Genomic DNA, 24,268 nt, shown 5'->3' with positions numbered 1-24,268 from the left:
ACAGCAAATCTGCTAAATAAGTAATGACACTTGGTGACATTTAAATGTTTTTCCACAGCCAACCTACAGCTAACTGTCGGATTATATTCGTCTCTGTACTTATGTTCAAATATCTCAAAATCGGTGGGATTTAGGTATAGGGAATGCTTATACCAATGGAAAGAGAATTAACAGGTGCATCTACTGGCATTATAAAACACAGGGTGTTCTATTTAAAATAAGCGAGTTATTAAACTTTCAATTTGACACAATTGGTCCGTATTTTTTAGACGCCCTGTGTAACATGCACCAACTTTCGAATATTCCAGATATTTGGACACGTTTTGGTATTGACCATCTAAAATGTCAGCTTCCTATCTTAAAAATTGGAGGAGATAGAACCGATTAAGTGTAGGTATGTTTTTTTCAAAAATTTTGAAAAAGTCAAAATATTTCAAAAACTATTGAGTTTAAGGATAAAGTAAGGTTATGAAACTTACCTTAAAATTCGATGTAGAATCCAGAAATTAAATAAAAAATAGTACATTCCATTTGAAATAAGCGAGTTGACGTCTACTTCCGGTAGAACCGGAAGTTCCACGGCGACGCCAATATTTTCAATCGATAGAACATTAGGAGAAACCCCCGTACATAAATCCTCAAAATTCCAGTACGCGTAGTTTTCCAGAAACGTCTAATTGAAGGTCTATCTGGAACACCCTGTATATCTCCAATATTTTGAATAATTATATTTATGAAATATGTTGAAAACAAATATATTAATAATTTAAACAGAAAGCTGTGTTCTGATACGTTGATGATGCTTTCGCCTTATAATTTTGATGATTTAAATATTGACTTGGACTATATGAACGATAAAGAACAATCAGTGGAATTCACCAGAAACTGGGAACTGGAAAGAAAACGTTTTAACTAAATGGTATATACAAGACGGGTGTGACACAAGAAATATATTATTAGAATCAATGTCATCAATATATAAATAAATTCAGGAATCAATATCCCGAAAGGTTTGTTGAATTGTGTTGACTTGTTGAACATTTGAGAGTTTACAAAATGAGCTACGACGATCTAACGCTGGGTGGAGCCTGCACGCGCTATTTGAAACGTTGGTTTTCCGCGAATGTAAACAGAAAATTGAAAATATTCAAATCAAGTTTTGTCGCCAAATTTGTGTCTCTAAAAGATCGGAATCGATACCTAACGGCAATGTAACGACTCACCATGGCCCGATCGTCCGGGAAAACGCGTCAAATGACAACATTTATTTTGACGTCTTCACTGACGTTTGTCTCCAAGTCTGTTTAAATATCGGATATACTTCGGGTATCTCACTCCCACCGAAAAAAGTCAGTTTTCGGCGAGGACTCTTTTTAAAGTGAAAATTTCACATAGAAGGCGCGAACAGATCGCTTTCAGAATACGACGTTTGGATAAAGGAAGGACCGGGCCCCTCGGCTCGTCGCTGCGCGACTCGCGAGGAAAGCCTTTGATAATACCGTACGCCTCTTTTCGCGGCCGAGTGTGGGAGCGAGAGTAACTACAGCTTTTAATATATATGGATTAAAAACTGGAAAACAATTGTCTTGAAATTTACTAAATGTTTGACAATAATAGTTGTTTACATTTTTTTCGTAGGACAAGTCTGCCGCGTGTACACGTGGTGTGCATCAGCAGGTTAAGCGCTATTGTCACGTTGTGATGAAACTCCCCAATATTAATTAATACTCGCTGTATTTTGAAAACTGTTAATCTTACGCCCCTGTAATATACAACTTTTTTGTTCATTTATGATTACTCTATATCCTGCTGAAGTAATGGCAGTCAAACTTCTTACACCCTGTATACTCAAGGTTTATGACAATTTAAGTTTTTCAAATCAGTATAGCTTTTAGTCCACAGTACAGGCCCCCCCTGGAAAGTTGATTACCACATACTTTATAACTCCTGAGGTGCTTCGTTTTGACGAGTCTACCACATTTTTCCTCCACAACTTTTCTCGATTCCTCCGCTTTTCCACTCGGAAAAGTCCAAAAACATGGCAATTTCCCGGGGTCTTGAAAACTCAAGACCACATCTTTTATTTTTAGCTTAAGTAACTGGAAATTTTGTTGCAAATGCCGATTTAAATTTGTCCGACAGAAATTCCTCCGACATTGACGTGTCTACCGGTCGAAACATGCCAAAATAACAGGGTATTGAAAATCAATTACCACATAGGTAATTTTTAGTAAAATTAATTGTAAATAATTAATTCAGTCAAAAAGTATTGTTGTCCGACAAATTTCAAGCCGCGTTTTTTCAGTCCGACAGCTGGAAATCGGAATTTTCACGGGGTATGAAAAATCGATTACCACATATCTAATTTTCATTTTTTCCACTTTTAAATTTACTGTACAAAATAGTGATATAAGTGTCCGACGATTTAATGTCCGCAAATTATTAAAAAATCAATAAATCAATAAACGTGATGAAATTTAATTTTTTCACTCCAAAAATTTCATATTTATAAATGGTTATTAATTATTATTATGTAAATTATTATTTGTTTCAAATAAATAATTATAATATTGCTTATTTTATGCTTAAAAATTTAAAAGTTATAAACAAATGAAGTTATTTTTGAGGCGATTAATACGATCTTAGTGCATAATGCATTATTTCTAAATAAATTAATATTATACTTGATATAAAAATCCTTTTTTCTCTTTCAAGTTTTCATTCGCGTTTGTTATTTTTCTTTACAAAAATTTTCCTATTTTTCTAAAAGAAAATCCCAAAACTTTTGTGCATAATTTTTTTACACCATACATACTTTTTTGAAATCGTTTAATTCTTTTCTCGATATTTATTTGGCTAAATTGAGCATATAGAGATTTACAATTACAAGAATAAAACGAAAAATATATACAGGGTGTTTCAGAAAGACCTCCCGTAAATAAAGAGGGTGATAGTATGATAAAAAATGAGAATTTTTTGTCTTATGAACTCTATGTCTATCTCCTCTTGTTTTCGAGATACAGAGAGACAAAATAAAATTTTTTAAATAACATTTTTATGAAAATTTCCAAATAGTGCGAAATATTTTTATGAAATTTGGTAGCCCGAGGTTTTTAAGGGTGCCAAATACGCTAGTCTAATTATTTTTTGTATATTTCATAGAAAGCGCTAGTTATGCTACATTCTTATTACAATTTAAGTTATATTTTTTTTAAGGTTAGGTTTTTTACCAGTCGGGCTCTAATTTCTATTGTACAATTTTATTTTCTAAAAATAATGTACTCTTGTTAGAACTTCCTAATGTGGACGATTTTCGAGAAAAAAGGCTTTTAATTAAACTCTTACAATATTACACTATAAAATAAGTGACTTTTCTCAAAGTAAGCTTGAGCTTTGAGAAGAGGAGATAGACATATAGTTCATATGACAAAAAATTCTTATTTTTTGTCGTCCTCACCCCCTGTATTTACGGGAGGTCTTTCTGAAACACCCTGTATTGTATATTTATATGGAATTTTGCTTAATACATGAAAATACCTTATTAGAAATTATAAATACATGTGCACATTTTTTACGAAATTTTTTTCATCTTTTTTTGTCGGACTGACGATTTGCGGATATATTTTTGTCGGACATTACAATTTTTGCTTATAAAAAACACTTTTCTATCGTGTGTTATTTTTGTCCGACATGTGGTAATCGATTTTTCATACCCCGTGAAAATTCCGATTTCCAGCTGTCGGACTGAAAAAACGCGGCTTGAAATTTGTCGGACAACAATACTTTTTGACTGAATTAATTATTTACAATTAATTTTACTAAAAATTACCTATGTGGTAATTGATTTTCAATACCCTGTTATTTTGGCATGTTTCGACCGGTAGACACGTCAATGTCGGAGGAATTTCTGTCGGACAAATTTAAATCGGCATTTGCAACAAAATTTCCAATTACTTAAGCTAAAAATAAAAGATGTGGTCTTGAGTTTTCAAGACCCCGGGAAATTGCCATGTTTTTGGACTTTTCCGAGTGGAAAAGCGGAGGAATCGAGAAAAGTCGCAGAGGAAAAATGTGGTAGACTCGTCAAAACGAAGCACCTCAGGAGTTATAAAGTATATGGTAATCAACTTTCCAGAGGGGGCCTGTACTGTGGACTATTTATCAAAAACTGCATTTACAGTAGATATACCTTATGAATTTGGTAAATATTATATTGACAATACTTTTTTTAATTGTTATACATATACAGGGTGTTTCTTAATAACACGCTAATATTTAAGGAGATTATTCTTGTTCCATTTTAAGAAAAAAACTTTATATGAACATATGTCCTAAAAGTCTTAACTTTTGAACTATAGGGTGCTAAAGTTTTATGAAAAACATTTTTTTTATGATAACTTTGGTATTACCTTAGATATTTCTTCAAATTTGATACACGCCATCTATTCATCGAGATGCATTTTCTGATGTACAAAGAATTTTATTATTTTTGCCAGTGGCGTCTGTACAGGTTTTGTATTGAATTGTATTCAAATTTGAAAAAATATCTAGAGTAATACCAAAGTTATCATAAAAAAATGTTTTTTCATAAAACTTTAGCACCTTGTAATTTAAAAGTTAAGACTTTTAGGACATATGTTCATATGAAGTTTTTTTCTTAAAATGGACCCAAAAATAACCCCCTTAAATATTAGCACGTTATTAATATTTTTACTGATTCTTTTGACGCAATAGGGTCGTTAATTTTTTATCTTTCCTGTTTGTTTAGCATAAATACTCAATTAAATGAAAATAGTAAAAAAAAATCAAATAATAATTCTGGAAAATTTTCAGAGAGATATGGATAATAAGTGGAAAATTAACAGTGAAAGAGATTTTCTAAGCATTCAGTACATAACCGACAAAATTTATAATTTAGAAGCGGATACCACATATTATGTTCGAGCTGTACTTTATTCAAATTTGTCCGATATTTACGAAGGAGGTGCAATAAAACAAAAATCCTTTGTTACAACTTGCATTCGTAAGTATTTAGGTGCGTACTGAGCAGATTTACGCACACAGACACTATACGCTAATAAATTTGCTCTAATCACGCCCGAACATCATCGCCATTTGTGGGTTTATCAAGAAATTGAAAGAAATCATTTGATCGGATTGGACGACGATTTCATACAGAAGTTCTGTGCAGGCGCATCTTTTCCACTTACACCAATATTTGTGAGATATGGAGTGAATGAAGGGATCTGCAGTTAACTGATGAAATCTAATAGCTTCCCTTTTGTGGAATGCCTAACGTCCTCATCATTTCTCAAGAAACGTGAAATATTTTCTTCCTTCTAGACATCTTGCTGAACGTCGGGGCATACATTCAAGCATACGATTAATGTGAGAAAGAACAATAACCGTCACGAAAGTTTGTGGGAGTAAATCTGTTCTTCTCAGTACTCACCTTTATAAATATACAGGGTCGGAAAGTCCCCATGGTTCATCAGCCGTTACGTGAGAGCGATAAAGTAAATCATAGAAATCCGTGCGATAGAGAAAGATGGCTATAATGAAGGCGTCTAATAGTCACCTCCCATTTCGCCCTTTAACAAATAAGAAGCGGATCTTATTTGTGGAAGGGAGAAATGGGCGGTGACTATTAGACGTTTTCATTATAGCCATCTTTCTCTATCGCACGGATTTCTATGACTTTCTTTATCGCTCTCACGTAACGGCCGATGAACCATGGGGACTTTCCGACCCTGTATATAATATTGTATATAGTATCGTAGCTAAGGTCATGAGCGCCAGGACAAAATTTAAATTCTGCTTGTGTTTTAATTTTGGGTAAGTCCTCAATGTGCCCGTGCTCCTGGGCTGCGAGTCTGCTAGTGCACCCCCTTGAGGTGTGCGCTCCTGATAGCTGCCCCGCGGCCAACCCCTAATTACGACGCTGTATACAGCGTGTCCCGCTGTAATGTCTGGAAGTGGGAAAAGGTTTTTTTGTGGGTTTACGACAAAAAGTTACACTTTGTAAAAACTCCTGCTTGTTCCAATACGGTCAAAACTGTTAAATATTTGTCATTTTTTATATAGGGTGTTCAGTATTTAGAAAAATATTGTTAGTCACCAAGAGTAAACTACCGTTATTTTTGATACTATCGAAAAATATTAACAGGAATGTCATTTAGGATCCACAGGGGATTAAAAATTTGAGGTTTCACTAATTTCTGTTAATTTTTTTTTTAATAAGGCGGGCACCTGATTGTGCATGCTATAAAAGGAGTTTAAAATGACGGATGCTGTGACTATAACAACCAAATAAATAATGCTTACTATCTTCTGTCAAAGTCACTTCGTGATTAATTAGGTGATATTTTATTTGAGATTACAATGCTCACTCTCGAACAAAAAGTATTTATTGTTCAGTGCTATGGTTTGGGTGAAGAAATATCATTCGCGGCAGTTCAAAGACGATTTAATGAGAAATGGCCTGACATAATAGTCACAGATAAGACTATAAAACGGAATGTACAAAAATTGAAAAACACTGGTTCTGTATTAAAAAAGAAAAGGATAACAGCGATTAATGAAGAAGACAATGTAGAATTAGTGATGCAATTAATAAGAAATGCCCCAAAGACATCTTTAAGGAAAAGAGCTTCAGAAATTGTAAACGTTAGTAGAGTAGTTTCAAAATCTCATGAGCCGCGAAATGCGCGAAAGGCGTGGCGTATCCGCATAATTCTTCTAATAAGCACGTTGTGAAAACATTGACTCAGAATTAGACCACGTGCCTTATTACAACAAGAAATGTACTAAGGCGCTCGGGCATCAATAAAGTCAACTAGCGAACGTTCGTTATATATATTTTTATTGCTTAAATTAAAATAATAAAGAATAGGGCATTTTATGATATTTGTAATCGGATCAAAGGCTTGTTTACGCTTCGAGAGCTCGAGATAGACTGTGAATAATAGATGTAATGTTTTTAGGACGTAGAATAATTTAGGTGACGGTCGGAATTATGTTTCTGCGCATATGAAAGTCAAAGCTCATAAGATTTTGAAACAACTCTAAGTCTCGTTTACAAAGATTGTTAAAAAAAATAAAATACATCCTTATAAACCAAAGTTTGTCCATACACTAGAAGAAGGGGATGATTCTAAAAGGTTGGAATTTTGTCTATGGGTGGGTGAGCACCATCTCGAAAGCAGAAATTTTTCCCACTATATTATTTTTTCGGAGGAGGCGACTTTTTCCACGAATGGAATAGTTATCTCTCAAAATTGTAGATACTGGGCTTCGGAAAATCCTAATTTTCGAATTAATTGTGGACGACAGTATTCAAAAAAAGTTAACGTTTGCTGTGTGCCGTTTCTTATTCTTAATACTAGTTGGACCCTATTTTATAGAGGGAAACTTGAACCAGCATTCTTATTTACAGTTACTAAGTACGTTTTTCTTAAACTACCTAAACGATATGCCATTATCACACCGAGAGAGGGCTTATTTTCAACAAAGTGGGCATCCATCTCATTCTACAATTATTGTTAGAGAATGGTTGGACCAACATTTTAAAGATCGATGGATAGGACGATTAGGTCCTGTTCCATGGCCTCCTAGAAGTTCTGATCTGACGATAATGGGGCAATCTAAAACAAAAAGTTTATGCTGAACCGCTTGGTAATAATGTGGACAGAAAAAACAGAATAAGAGAAACAATTGCTAATATTCCTCAATACGAAATACGAAATGTCTATATAGAATTTATTAGAAGGGCTGAAATTTGTGCAGAAATTGGAGGCAATAAATTTGAGTAAAATTTTATGTAAATTTTCATATTATTAGCAATAAATTGACTTAATAAAAATAAAATTAAAAAAATTGATTATTGGATAAATTTTGCAAATATCAAACAAAGTGATACATACAAATTAGCTGCCCGTATTATTAAAAAAATAATAACTTTTAATCCCCTGTGGATTCCGAATGACATATAATATAATACTAATAATAATGCGGGATAGGAGGCGGCATATTATTATTAAGCAGGCCGCATTTGCGCTCAGGAACGACTTATGTTAGTAGGCCCTAACCACCATTCAGTGCAGGACTGAGGGAAACCTGGAAAACCTCATTAATTAGGGGGGTGGTCAAATGCCAACCGGTGTCAATCTCTCACATTGACCCAAGCCAACATTCTTCCACCCTACCATACCTGCACAGAAGGTGCCAATCCTCCGTACAAGCATAGCTAATCTACGGTCTACCGGCCGCGGGATTCGAAACCCGGGCATCGATAGCACACATCGATTTAAGTACTGACGCCTTAAACCGTGCGGATATCGACCGAAAAAGCATCATCCCTGAAAGTATTTTTCGATATTGTCAAAAATAACGGTACTTTACTCTTGGCGACTAACAATATTTTTCTAAATACTGAACATCCTGTATAAAAAATGACAAATATTTTAACAGTTTTGACCGGTTTGGAACAAGCAAGAGTTTTTATAAAGAGCGACTTTTTCTCGTAAACCCACAAATAAAAAACTTTTCCCTCTTCCGGACATTACAGCGGGACACGCTGTATATAGAGGGTGTGCCATTTAACACTCCCGCCGCCAATATCTCCGAAATGAAGAAATTTATTTCAGTTCAGGAAACGGATTTTTAGTTCCCTCGAATAGCTTCAAATTGCAGTTAGAATTGTTAGTTCAAATCTTTTTGTTTAGATGGCGTGGCGATACTAAAAAATTTTTGATTCCTGGAACGTCGAAATGCCGTCCATCTGAAAGATCGTTAAATTTTGAATAATTTTTGTAATATAAAGTTTTTCCCATTTTACTTGTTTTCGAGAATCTATTATTTTATTTAAATCACACTGAGAAAAAATATTATTGTAAAATATTGTTATAACAGTTTTAATCACACCACATACTAACTAATAAATAATAAATTATAAAAAAACAAATGATCAACTACAGAAAAAGTAACAGAAAGTATTTAAAATAATGACGTAAATGTGAATGTAGTTACTGAAATAAGTTAAAACAAAGATTATAATAAATGTTAAAATTACGTCTTTCAGCATTAATACACAATGTTAGTCTTCTCGTTAGTTCGACATTACAGGTTCTTAATAAAATGTCCCGATCTAAAGCTGCTGAAGCTGCATAAATTTTATTATACAAATCTGCCATGTCTTTTATAGAGTCCTGATATACATTGTTTTTTAAATAACCCCATAGGAAAAAAATCCAATGGGGTCAAATCTGGTGAATGAGCCGGCCACCTTCCCGGAAACCTCTGACTTAGGTATTCTTGCACAGCATTAGCATTGTAGGGGGGCGCTCCATCCTGTTGGAACAATAAATCATTTACCCTATGTTGAGGCACAACATTATCCAATAAATTTAGTATTTCGTTTCTTAGAAAATGTAAATAACGGTTGGATGTTAATGTTCCTTGGTAAAGAAAAATTCCAATTATATAGCCATTCAAAATGCCACACCAAACATTTACAGAAAAAAACATTTTGATTTCGGGATTGGTGTATTGGGCTTGGATTATTGTCAGACCAATAGCGGCAGTTGTGACGTGTTACCGTAAAATTATTGTAAAATCTACTTTCATCAATCCAAAAGATATTATATTATAAAGTAAATTATTGTTTTCTCCATCTCCATTGGTCATCACATGCTCTTTAAATGGTGGAAGAGGTGAATTTTATAGGGTTGTCTTTCAAAATTCTGCGGCAAGATGTCATAGAAATATTAGACTCTGCCTGAAGTTGCCTTAGGGAAGTCTTAGGATTATTATTAATAATTTGGTTTAGGTGTAGTAAAGTTACCGTAATTTGTTTTTTTTTTTATAATTTATAGTTTGTTAGTTAGTATGCGGTGTGAATAAAGCCATTATATTATTTTAAAAGAATATTTTGTTTCAGTGTGATTTAAATAAAATAATAGATTTTCCTGTTACATAATACATTGCATATTGAAGTCGACATGTCTCCAAAACAAGTAAATATTGGGAAAAACTTTATATTATAAAAATTATTCAAAATTTAACGATCTTTTAGATAGACCGCATTTCCACGTTCCAGGAATCAAAACATTTTTTAGTACCGCCACGCCATCTATACAGAAAGATTTGAACTAACAATTTTAACTGCAATTTGAAGCTATTCGAAGAACCTAACAACCTCAGTTTCCGAAATTAAAAGAAATTTCTTCATTTCGGAGATATTAGCAACGGGAGTGTTAAATGGCACACCCTGTATATAATAACACCAAAAATAAACTTGTGAAAGTAAGGAATATAATTGAATTCATTGTTTTCTCATTTGGGTAGGATTTTACCATATCCTGAGTTTTGAATAATAATGATCGCGTAACTTATTTTTGATGGCACACCTATTAATACTGTTTAAACTAATGAAGTAAATTTTCAGCATATAATCTCAATAATATTAATATTAAAACGTACAACACAACGGCTACAGTTCAATTGGTGAAGGTAAGTCATTTCACAAAATATGTAGATATCTCACTGTTGTACTTTATAATTTGGGGTACTTTATATGTAAAAATTGGCATAATGTACAGGCTGGTTGATTTTCGATAGTTTTATAGAGTACAGCCGAAACGGTGATACAAAAAATTTTATGTCGCGTCCTGTTCTTTTGAGTTTACTTCGATGATACCAAAAGATCTTGGCTAACTTGATTAGTTTTAATCAGAAATTACAACCAACCATTATTATTATAAGCTACGCTACTTTAAAATAATCGGTTAAATAACACACAAAAATAAAATAAAAGTATCGGATCTGGTATTCAGACTCATATATTTCCATGTATTTTTTCCGCTGAATCCGAATCTGCCTTTAGATTTGGCCCAACGGGTCTGAGTTTTCGGGAAAATTCAAAAAACGGGTCAAAATTCACAAAAAATGTCATTTACGATCGACGAAAGTTATAAAAATCAAATTATTCTACCAGCTCACTAGACGTATGATTTTTCACTCGTTTAATTCCAATTTATCATCATAGAGTCAGACAAGCTGGTCCAATTTCATTCAAAAACAGAAAATAGATCAAAATGCTTAAAACGCCATTTTCATGGCATAATTCGTGTTGCAGAGTTCTGGATCCATCTTTTTATCCACCCATCCATTTATGAATTCATACATCTTTCTATTCAGTCGTTCATGCATGAATACGCATATTTATTCATCCACCTGTAACCTGTACCACCTATAAAACCCACCCATCCACCCATCTATCCATTTACTTTTTTAACAGCCTAGAAGATTGAGAATGCAACAAAACTTGTAGAATACTCTACTTTCTAAACAAAAGAAAACGATATCTATAAACTATTCTTATTTTTGTTGCTATAACGTGTTCTCTTTTCTTCAAAGGATCTATGCAAAGGGTTACACTTTCGTTTAGTCCCTCTATTTTTCGTTTCTCTTTTTTTTTTTTCTTAAGTTCGACAGTTTAAATAGTCCGACCGCGAAGCAGACAAACTTGTATTGTGTAATAATTACAAATATTGTAATTGTATTGACTTGTAATTGTTTAGGGAGTTTGAGATGTGTAACCTTAATTATATTGAAGTAGGAAGTGTATTTAATGCGATTATTTTTTGAGTAATAGTAGAAATAATTTATTAATTCAGGTACATGTTGTATAATATAAGTTGAACATAATTTTTAATTTCTGATTGATGGTGCTAATCTATACACAAGGTCACTTATATGTATGGAAAAGGTCGATTATTTCCTAAAGTAAGATGGCTATTGAAAAATACAAACGTTTTGGGTTTTTTAAAATCTCTTACAATAAAGAAAAATTAAGATGATCAGTCAAAAAGTCATAACGAAACAAAGTTGCTTTCTCTTTAACGGAATACCTTGTACATTATTTCATATTTTAATTCTTCTCGAAATTCTAAATAAAATTCATATAACACATCATGTAACTAAATTAACCGTTTTCGAGATATCGAACTTTGAAAATAATTTTCTTATAAATTATAAAAAAATATTTTAGTCCATTAAGTTTATAGTCCATCAAGTTGCCTTTGAAAGTTTCTAGCTCCAGAACAACGCCGCGTCGTTCTTTTGTCTAATAGTTATTATCGTGAAAAATATGCATGTGAAAAATACATTTAGTGTGGATAATTTTCTCGCAAAAATTGCACGTTTAAGTGAAACCGAGCATAATGAAGTTTTAATAATCATAGGATAGGTATGGTGATAGAAGACGAAGTTGTGACGATGTAGTGGATATTTTTTATAAATTGCATCTCGATCGGAAACATATTTCTAAATCAATTGTTACAAAAACATTGCAGCGTTTTCATGAAACTGGAGGTGTTATAGATAGACGAAAAAGTGGAATACCAGTAAGCGTTACAAATGAAGAAAATTCTTTGAATGTCATGTAAAATGTGGTATAAAATCGACACAACAGGCGGTTTTAAATCATAACATGAGTCGACATTCCATTCAAAAACTTTGCAAACGGGAAAAATTACATCCGTATAAAACTAATTTGTTACAAGAATTGAGTGATGACGATTATGATCGTAGAATCGACTTCTGCGAAATTATTATGGATAATTTAAACGAAAATATCATCTTTGTCACCTATTGTTTTCTGACGAATCTACATTTTGTTTAAACGAGCAGGTAAACCGACACAACTGTAGGTATTGGTCAGACCAAAATCCACATTGGATGGAAAAAGTTCACACCCAACGATCACAGAAAGTAAATGTTTGGTGTTTCATTATTGATGGACACGCCATAGGATCCTAGGATCCAAATGGAAATTTGACCTCTGAACGATATTTATTACTTTTGAAAGAACATATTATTCCAGAGCTTAGACGATTATTCCCGAACAATATCAATCCAGTTTATCGGCAAACAAATATGGTTTCAACATGATGGGGTTCTTCCATATTTTGGGCCTGTGGTATATCTAGATGAAACTTTTCCTAATAAATGGATTGGACGCAGAGGGACAACTGAATGGCCAGCTGGGTCTCTCGATATCACCCCGATTGACTTTTTTTTTGTGGGGTCACATAAAATATGTAGTTTACAAAAATAGGCCGCAAAATATCGAAGAGTTGCAGGAAGGGATAAGACAGGAAATTTCCAATATTCCTCCCAACACTCTTTACTAACAAAATTTTGTTCAGCCAATTCATGACTGTCAGGAGGTAAATGGTGAACACTTTGAACACCTTATAAAATAGAATTCCAATGAAAATAGTTGTTATTTGTTAAAACTTGTTTTCTCTCTTTTTTTATTATTATTATTGTTTTCATAAAATTTAAATCCAGGACATTTATTTTCATTATTTCGTTTCATGTATTTTTATCAACCCTGAACTATTTATGCTTTTTATTTTCTGTAAAAAACTAGCAATAAAATTAAATCATGTCCATATCCTCCAATTTATGTTATTTTCAAAATAAATATCCATAATTTGGGGCTCTTTTTCTTTTATAAATTTAAGAGTAGTAAAACTTACTTTCAAAGTATATAACTACCTATATGATTTTTTTTTTAGAATTTTGAGAAGAATTGAAATATGGAATAATATACTTACAACGTATTAAAGAAAAAGCAACTTTGTTTCGTGACATTTTGACTGATTATGTAACTTGTAATAGATTTTAAAAACCCTAAAACGTTTGTGTCTTGATTTTTCGATAGCTATCTTACTTTAAGAGATAATCCATCTTTTCCATTCATATCAGCGACCCTGAATTGTTTTATCGAAGTTTTTGGTTGAAATTCCTAACTAAGATGGAAAATAATCTATAAAATTTTTATGATTGGATGAACAAATTATCAGCATAATTTGCTTAAAATAAATAAGTTAGCCATTATGTATGGGTATAGAAAATAGCAATTCAAATTGTATTTTTCGGTGTTTTACGGTGCAAAACATTTTTACAATTAAATATTTTACAAGAGTAATTAATTCCTCCTTGTTTCAAAAATGTATGCAATTTCAAGTTTTACAATTATGTAAGTAAACTTTTATTGCAAATATATTTTTTTAAATAAACACTTGTTACTTACCATCAATGTAATTAAATCGAAAAGTGTCCGACAAACAAAATGTCCAAAACAATGAAATCTAAAACATCATAATATAAAGAAATTATGAAAAAATTTTGTTGAATATAAATATTAGGAAGTTAGGAAATATTTTTTAACATAATTTTCCCGACGTTACAGAAATCTTAATTTAAAAAATGGATTCAAATAAATTTTTAATAAATATTTCATTAAAGCATATAATGTACCCAAAACTATATCATTAAAATAAAATCAAATGACATCAATTTATACTTTAATGGCAGACTGACTTGATTTATATATTTTAGAAATCTGCTAAAACATGCCGAATCAGTAATTATAAATATAGTCTGGATGAAGGAAAGGAAAAATATGTGAAAGAAGAATTTGAATTACCTAATCTAAAACCGTTTCGAACGTATAAACTCACTCTCCGACACGTTAAACATGGAAACGTAGCAATACCGTTTAAAACAAAAGAAGGAGGTAAATTGATTTCTAGCCTAGTTTGAGATCTGAAACAGATTTCATAAATAAAAAACATGAAATAATTATTGACGTTAAATTCTACGTCTTCATATTGCTTAGAAATTGCTCTTGAATTGTGAAAAAATTGAAACAAAGCATTTTCTTAGCTTAAACTACTAAATAAAAGTACATGTCAAATAAGAAATGATATTAATAAAATAAAATAATGAATTAAAAAACAGTAAAATTTAACATTAAAAATATAAAACTAATCGCGACTTATACTTAAATACATTTACAGTTCCTTCCAAAGTGGAAAAGTTAGAAACTAAATATTCCTCCTCAACTACGATATTATTAGAATGGAATGAGCCTTTAGAACCAAATGGAATTGTAACATACAACGTAAGATATAAGGTATGTATATAGATTTTAAATGATTCCTTTTAATTTGCATATGGTAAACGTAAAGATAAAATTTGTCATAATCAACATTTCATAAAACTGTTAGACAATACTGCATAATCCGTATAAATACCTAATAATTTTAAGTTTAAAGTTATGCTCTAGTTTGGTTTGACATACAAAATTTAGTCATTGATTCTTAAGACAAATTTAGGGGTCTTTTTTATATCTCAAAACATGTTGCATGAGAATCACTAAATTTGGTACACAGGGGTTTTATAACATGAGGAATCTCACAGTGCTACGCTTTTTGGCGAGAAACCCCCTTAAGACACTTTTTCGTGGGCCCCTTGACTTTGGAACCAGAAAAATTTGGTCGCAAATTTGATTTTTTTTTTAATTATTAATTTACTAGAAAGCCATTGAATTTAGAAAATTTTTTGTCCCTTGATATTTGTTTCGTAAAACGCAATGTTTTTGAGGAAAATGGCGAATCACGATCACATTTTGACATTTTTCTCGAAAACATTGCGTAGCACCATCAGATTCCACATATCATAAAACCCCTGTATACCAAGTTTAGTGATTCTCGTACAACAGGGTTCTGAGATATAAAAAAAAGATTATTCTTAGGAGCGGACTTCAGGGGGCTGTAACTCCGAAAGAGGGGGCCAGTTGGCAAAAATAAAAAATACGGGTCCTCTAAATTTGTCTTAAAAATCTGTGACCAAATTTTGTTGCATGAATTTCGGGACACCCTGTATAGTCAAATAACTGATTAAAAAACTGTGCCCCAGATATAGTACCTATATCATTAATATTTACTAAATCTCTTAATCTAAATGAATTTCCAACTTTATGGAAACAATCATATTTAATTCCTATTTATAAAAATTTAGGACACAAATATTGCGTTATTATTATTATAGAGGTATAAGTAAGTTGTGTGTATTTCGTAAATTATTTGAATCGATTATACACAATAGTCTTTTTAATACCCTTAAAACGTCTATTATGGTGGAAAAACATGGCTTTTCTAAAAGAGCTATCGAGAGTAATTTATTATGTTACAATTAATACATTCGTAGTGCTATGAACAGTAGAATTCAGGTTGACGCCTTGTATACGGACTTTAGTAAAGCCTTTGATCAAATTGATCACAATATTTTGATAGCTAAATTGGCGGATATCGGTATACATGGTGATCTATTGCGTTGGTTTGCCTAATTATATATTTAATAGGTCTCAAACAGTTATAGTCAGTGGTTTCAAATCTGACCCAATATTTATAATTACTGGTGTGCCACAAGGTTCACATTTAGGTTCGTTACTGTTTCCTATATATATGTATTAACGATATTGGTAATTTTACTCATTACTTCGAATTATCAAATCTATTCATGATTCTATGATTCAGTTCAAACGAACATGAATATTATTGTTCGCAAAAATAATAAATTAACTTTAAACATAGCAAAATGTTATTGTATTAGTTTCACGAAAAATTATAATGTTTTTGATGATAATTATTTTATAATAACCATATTTAGATTTAGGATTGTTCTTTGATAGTAAGAAGAGTTTTGGTCCTCATATACAGGGTGTGGCGTGTATAATCTATAAAATTAAACTACAGCTTCCTGATGATATTTGTAATAGAAAAGTCATATACGAAAAAGTTCTATCTTCGCGTTTTTTTTTGTAAATTAAAGTAAAATGAAGGCCGAGCCTGTGTTATTTATTAAAAACTTTGGAAATGTTTTTATGCGACCCGAGATGCAACCTTATAATTTAAGTCGGCAATACTAGTAACACAGCTTATATTAGCTGTGCTAGTAATACTAAAAGAATTGTCAAAAAATTTGTGCAGTCAACTGATTTTGTATTTGTATTGAATTCATTATTCACTTAATTATTAAATATTAAGCATCGTCCATCGACCCATCAGTGTTAAAAAGTGAAAGATTTTCCAAACAAAAGTTTTTATTTTGTAATTCCACGATAGTGACAGTGTAATTTTTATAAAGAAGTAAAAAATGAAAATAGCGTGCCGATTACATTAATAACGAGATTGTTATTTCTTACTTTGCTTAATTTTTTAGTTTGTACACAAACTAGTTTTTCAATGTACCGAGTAAGTAGTGTATGGTGCAGCCGGTGAAAATGCAATTGCGACAAGGTTGTACCGGGAACGATGGCCACAACGTCACCCCTCATGTGCAAATGCAATCCTACAGTGCATTCAGCAGGTGCGAGATACGGGAAGTGTTATTCCTCGAGGAGGAGAACGTGGTCAGCAAGAGAACCTTAATGTTGAAGATGCGGTGTTGGAAAATCTTGACGAAGACCCCACAATTAGTACTCAACGACTCGCACAGCAAGTAGGAACCTCATCTCGTACCGTACATCGCATCTTAGGCGCCAGCTGCGATCATCTGCAACCAGTTCAACAGATTTTACCCCCGGATTGTGATCAACGAATGCGTTTTTGCAGATGGTTTTTACGGCAATGTGCCAATCAAGTAGACATTCCTGCTTAATTTCCATAATATGCACATATGGGCCGATGAAAATCCTCACGCGATTAGGGAAACTCATTTTCAACATCGGTTCTCGGTAAATGTTTGGGCTGGCATAATAGGCGATGTACTTGTGGGTCCCTATTTCTTTGAAGGACGACTAAATGGACCAACATATGCTGACTTTTTGGAGAACCGGTTGCCTGAATTATTGGACGATGTGGCATTACAAGTTCGGGCACGCATGTTTTATCTTCAAGATGGGGCTCCTCCACACAGTACTCGAGAAGTAACGACACTTTTGAATGAAATGTTTCCTCAGCGATGGATTGGACGCTTTGGTCCTGTGCTGTGGCCACCTCGGTCACCCGATCTAACTCCAATGGACTTTTATCTTTGGAGTCACTTGAAGTCATTGGTTTACAATACTCCAATTGCTACGGTGGAAGAATTGCGAAACCGTATACTTGAAGCTGCTGACACAATTAGGGGAATACCTGGAATTTGGGAAAATATTCGCCAAAATTGGGTGCGTCGGTGCCATGCCTGTATCCGCGCTAATGGGGATCAATTTCAACATTTTCTCTAGAAATGGTAAGTTTTATTTCATTTTGTTCCATATTTTAATGGAGTTTGTTTAGTGCACGCAGTTGGCAACTACAGATGCTTACGGATGTGGTTTTGTTTGCGAACTCTTGCAGTAACAACAATGCATTTAAGATAGTAATTACTATTAATTATTATAATAAGAAAATATCAGTTTTTTTTAAATATCTATTTTTCTTAGTTTGTACTTTTGCATTGAAAAATTCCCCAAAAATTGAGAAGTATCTTTCTATCTTTCAACGACGATTTGTTTACGCGGCTGGTCTACAGCACGTAACTCATCGTACAGCACACGGACAGGACCGTTCCAGAGAAAATATTTTGATCCATAATTGAACTTTAATTTACGAAAAAAAAAAAACGCATAAATAGAACTTTTTCGTATAAGACTTTTCTATTACAAATATCGTTAGGAAGCTGTAGTTTAATTTTTATAGATTATACACGCCACACCCTGTATTGTCTCGAAATTCACATAAATTTAAAAGATAAAAATACTTATGCAGAACTTTATTTGGGTCAGAGACTCCTATCGAAGCCAATTCATTTATTCTTTTACCAACTTTTTTTCTCTTACCTACTGTCAAAAGGGAATTTTAATTTCGAATTCTGCTTAACAAAAGACTAAATATTGTTCATGCTAAAATTGAGTCATTTTTGTTAAATATACAGGTAACTTCAGATACCTTTACTAAAATTACTCGACTTGCTTATTATTAATAAAACAATTTTAGAATTAACCAGGACACTAATTCCTATGATATGCCAAAATGATTCTAAAATACTATGATTTGACTTTACATAATATTGAAACTATACATTTTTAGATGCAAAAAGTGGACTGCTCTTACAGTTTCAGCAATAGTCTAAATGTTTCAACTACACAAATATATCTGCCTAATGTGAAACCTTACTCTATATACGAAATAGAAGTTCGTGCCCAAACAAGCCAAGCAGCAGGGGAATACTCACAGATAAAAGTGAAAACAAATTATTCAGGTAAAGAACAGCCAAATTATTTTTATAATTTTTATTATACCTAAATACTAGCAGTGGTTATTATGGTTTACTAATAAAAATATATATTTATATTACAGAAAGTTTATCACAGAGCGAATTACCCAAAATTAAAGTAAAGGATACATCTTCCAATAAAGCAAGTGTCAGTATAACGCCCGCAAAGTGTGAGGATATTCAGGGACCGATTTACTTAAACTTTGTAGCAAAATGTGAATATTGTCATAAAAAAGTACATAATAATATTACCACATCTGCCACAACTACCTCATATGATGTTAGAGATTTATACCCATATATAAATTATAATCTAGATGTATCAGCAACTAGAAATCACAGAAATTGGGTTTTCGTTACAACCGAGGATTTTACAACAAAACCCTCAGGTAGGAGAATCGCCCTAAATGTATTGTTTTGATAATATCAGCATCTGATATAAGCGAAACTTATGTGATAATCCGTTTAAGAATTTCACACATTATTCCTTCAAACAACACTTCTTGATATTATTCCTCTTACTTTATTCATGATCTTAGTTCTTCCATTATATATATTTTGAATATAGAATAAAAAGACGCTTTATCTAAAAAAAATATTTTGAAAGCATAGGCGTATTTAAAAAAATTGAAAAATTGGGGGGTCCGTGGGTGCTGCATCCCACATTTCCTCCGTTCGCGCTTTGATATTTTAGACCAAAATTACACAGAAAGTGTGTCAATGCCAATTTCAAACAAATGTCTCTAAAATCACCGAAGCTGACAATAAAAATCATTTTTTGTATTTTGATTTTGACACCCTGTATTTTGAAAACGGGGATCCGAAAGAAGAAATGGCATAGGAAAAATTCCATTATTTTAGTCCAAAAAATATGTGGTTACCTACTAATGTGTAACTCTCTGTATATTAATCAAATATCATCCGTCTATGAAAGTGGTAAGAAAAAATTATAAAATTAACATACCTATTGTTTTAAAAAATATGAATATAAAAATAAAAGCGAATATAAAGAAGCTATCGAAACATATGAGGTAGGTACAGATATCAGTTTTATAAATTTCTCAAAGTGAAATTTCAAGTAATCTGAAATGACAGATACTTTTTTATTTGCAAAGCGGCAAGACATCCATAAAATGAAGAATACTTACATTCAGACGATACAATTATTAATTTCTTATCTTTAGTAAAATTATAAGTATACAGCGTGGTAAAAAAGTTCTGCATAAAATTCATATTTTCGTTAAACAATTTTTTTTCGAAAAACGGTGAGACCCGTCGATTTTTATTTGATCCAGGGCACCTTGCTATGTGGAAAAATTTTTTTTTCGATAATCCACTTACGGCAGCGATGACATAATTTTTTTTTTAAATGACAACGCATATTTTTTTCGTTCGAAATTGATGACAGTGATAATTATCTAAACAACGGTGTGAAAATTTCGATGTCTTACATAACAATTTTTTTTAGAAAAATGCACCTTAAGTTCTTGAATGCAATAATTTGCTGTTTACGGATCAAATGCCTTAGAAAAAAATTTATTCGGCAGAAAGCATTTCAGATAACTTAAGTTGCAACTGGTGTTATGTAATATTTGCGGAATTATTCATCAGATATTGTCAGGATCCTGATTAAACTGCAAAATTTAGAACCAAGTTCAACCGCACAAAATCCAAATAGTATGTAGCAAATTAAGGTCGACTTTTTGTCTTCGAGTTTGCCGATAAATTCCTCAAAAAAAAAAGATCCAAAGAAATGTTTACTTGAAAGGAGTAGATTACCTGAAATATTGAAGACTAAAAATCAGTACCGATTTAACATTCTTTGGTGAAATCGTTTAATTCGAAATGGCAAAACTTAGTGAACGCGAAAGAATTGATATTTTGAGGATGATTGGTTTCGGCGATAAGTTACGAACCCATCAAGAAGCTTGCCAATTATTTAATGCAACGTACCCTGACAGACCACCAATTACGCAATCTACGGTTAGTAGGGTACTGGCAAGGTTTGAGGAAACTGGTAGTGTGAAAGATGCTCCTCGTGCGGGTCGTCCTAGAGTAGATGATGAAACTAGATTGAATATCCTGGTGGAGCTCCAGGACAACCCTCATTCTAGTACAAGGTCGATTGCATTGAACAATGATATTTCACATGTAACTGTGGTGAACTTTCTCAAAAAAGAGAAATTTCACCCCTATAAGGGTCACTTGATACATGCATTGACTGAGGACGACCCAGACCGCCGTCTCCACTTTTGTGAAGATTTAATGCATCGATGTAACGGAGACCCCGACTTCCTCAAGAACATAATTTTTTCTGACGAGGCTACTTTTTATCTTAATGGATCGGTGCATCGACATAACTGCCGGTATTGGTCTCAGGAAAACCCGCACTGGGTGCAAGAAGTAGATCATCAGCACCCCCGAAAGGTGAACGTTTGGGCGGGAATAATAGGGCGTCGTATTTTAGGCCCGTATTTTTTCGAGGAAAATTTAACTGCTGCTCGCTATTTGGATTTCCTGCGGTTCGATTTGGTCCCAAGCTTAGCAGAGTTATTCCCGAACAACGAGGATCCTGATATTCCTGAGGAAAGAATTTGGTTTCAGCAGGATGGTGCACCGCCCCATTATGGAGTGCAAGTACGGGAGTACTTGAATAACACGTTTACTGGCCGGTGGATCGGGCGACGCGGAACAATCGAGTGGCCTCCGCGTTCGCCTGATTTAACACCTCTAGACTTTTTTTTGTGGGGCTATTTGAAATCGCGTGTGTACACAAACAGACCAGGTGATTTGGAAGAACTTAAAAACCGTATTCGTTTTGAAATAAATCAAATCGACCCGGGAATGCTTGAACGAAGTGTAGACGGCGTTTACACACGCTTAGGACAATGCCAAATGGTACAGGGTGGGCAATTCGAACAATTTCGCTAGACTTACACAAACATTAGTGTAATTTTACTCGTTTGAAATGTAATTTTGTCAACTTTGTCCTTTTCGGAGCCATTAATAGTGTAAGTAGACAATTATCACTTATAAGAACTTAAGGTGCATTTTTCTAAAAAAAATTGTTATGTAAGACATCGAAATTTTCACACCGTTGCGTTGTTTAGATAATTATCACTGTCATCAATTTCGAACGAAAAAAATATGCGTTGTCATTTAAAAAAATATATGTCATCGCTGCCGTAAGTGGATTATCGAAAAAAAAAAAAAAATTTCCACATAACAAGGTGCCCTGGATCTAATAAAAATCGACGGGTCTCAACGTTTTTCGAAAAAAAAACGAAAATATGAATTTTATGCAGAACTTTTTTACCACGCTGTATATGAAATACGGGCAAGGCATCTTTCCTGTTGTAATGCAGTGCATGTAATTCTCGCATCTGCGTGTTAACTGTAATTGTGTAATTACTAGTTGAAAAAATATCTAGCTACTGCTATTTATTGATTTTAGAATATGATGTTTTAAAACTAATAGGAAAAAAATGCTATTACAATACAGATTATGTTACAATCAGCAAAAGATTCTTTATTGGTCGATTCCCCTCAATGTAATGTATACATACATACATTCTTGTAATTTTGTCACGAGATAATTGAAATGTGTGTGACTTTTTGTTTTTAGTTCCTACTAAAACAGACGAAATGTACGTTGTATCTAAAGATGGAAATTCAATTTCTCTTCGATGGAAACCTCCTCCGCCTACTGGTATTTTAGCCGAATATAAAATATTTTATAACACAGGAGAAATGAAAACAAATATCACGCAATGTTCGCTATGGACAGACTATCACTGTGCAACAATTAAAAACATGGTGGAAGAAACAAACTACGAGATTAAGGTCCGTAAACATATTTACTAATACCTAGGTATACATGTACTGTTAAGATAAAGTACATATTTCTATAACTGCTATCCTTGTACAAAGGAAATCAATTTCATTGCAGTTATCTTTTATCTAGAAAAACTATTTAATTCATCCTGCTTTTATAATTTTATTTTATTTTAATCTGTATATGAATAATGTTTTTTTTTTAATTTGTCTTATCTAGATTAAAACCACATTATCTTTACAGAACAAAGTAAATTGGTACTATACTTACATTTTCCAGGTAACCTAAGCCGCTCAATTCGACAAAAAAAACATATTTTAACACCTTTATATTATTGTAATTAATAGTTATTATTTACACCATAAAGGAGGGTAAGTATTATTTACCAGTCAAGGACGACTTTGCGCTCGAGCGGAGCGAGGGCTGGCAATAGAGTCCGAGACTGATAAATTATACTTAACTGCTGCGTGGTGTATAACATTTTATCTGCTACCACAGTTCTTTATGTTTCATGGGATAAAAATTAGTTTTTGACATTTCTTAATCAATTCATTTTAACATTATTCGAAATCTTGCAAAGTCTCCTTGGTTGTTCGGATTTTGTCGTTTCTAAGGTCGACAAGAGTACCCTTTCTATGATTCCTAATAAAATTGCAGAGTTTTTGAAACTATAACATCTTGAAACACATACAGGCCATTCTTTTCGAAGAACATCAGCAACTTTACTGTTACTACTAATACATCAACTCCTGTATTAGCAAGCAAGAGATATGGTGGTTAGAAATCAGCCAGAATTGCAGAGTTATATTGCTGACAGTTTAAGTAACAAAAATTAAATAGCCAACATTCTCTACAATGACACTTCAACTCAAGGTTCTAGTAGTACGTCGCATCATGCTGTTTTAATGAATCAGTCAGATAATATTGAGCCTCCGGTGACTGAAATGGAGCGGTCAAATCATTTTGAAAAAAATGTGACAATAAACGCGAGGGGAATAATTATCCAGATTTTATAAACGTTACTAAATGTGATAACTGAACAATTACTATAAATATTCATTATTCATTCATAATAATTAATAAAATGTAATGTAATGTATTAAATATTTATATGTATTTGTTCACAAAATATGCATTTATAATTCAAAATCGCTTTTTCCCTAGGGAGGTAATAGCCCGAGAGCCAGCAACCTTTTTTGATGACCAAAAGAGCAAAAGCTGAAAAGTTTTCCTACGCTTTATTTGGTGTCACTAGTAAAAGAATCGACCTCCAGCTCGCGCACTTCCGGGGGGTATAGTTGCGGCAGCCTCCCAAACACG

General features: G+C 32.9%; 1 protein-coding gene across 1 annotated transcript in view; it reads left to right on the top strand.

Annotated features, from left to right (window-relative positions):
• LOC108914350 (receptor-type tyrosine-protein phosphatase mu-like) overlaps positions 1-24,268 on the top strand; it is a 121,684-nt gene that overhangs the window by 54,255 nt on the left and 43,161 nt on the right. Inside the window, exons 12-18 of the mRNA XM_023454122.1 lie at positions 4,834-5,023; positions 10,445-10,509; positions 14,410-14,587; positions 14,871-14,986; positions 18,927-19,098; positions 19,197-19,502; positions 22,739-22,956. Coding sequence (XP_023309890.1) covers positions 4,834-5,023; positions 10,445-10,509; positions 14,410-14,587; positions 14,871-14,986; positions 18,927-19,098; positions 19,197-19,502; positions 22,739-22,956 — 1,245 coding nt within the window. The remainder of the gene's footprint in view (positions 1-4,833; positions 5,024-10,444; positions 10,510-14,409; positions 14,588-14,870; positions 14,987-18,926; positions 19,099-19,196; positions 19,503-22,738; positions 22,957-24,268) is intronic.

The sequence above is a fragment of the Anoplophora glabripennis genome, unplaced genomic scaffold (assembly GCF_000390285.2).
Source record: "Anoplophora glabripennis isolate ALB-LARVAE unplaced genomic scaffold, Agla_2.0 scaffold50, whole genome shotgun sequence".
Taxonomy (NCBI): Eukaryota; Metazoa; Arthropoda; class Insecta; order Coleoptera; family Cerambycidae; genus Anoplophora; species Anoplophora glabripennis.
This window is presented reverse-complemented; position numbering and strand designations above follow the sequence as displayed.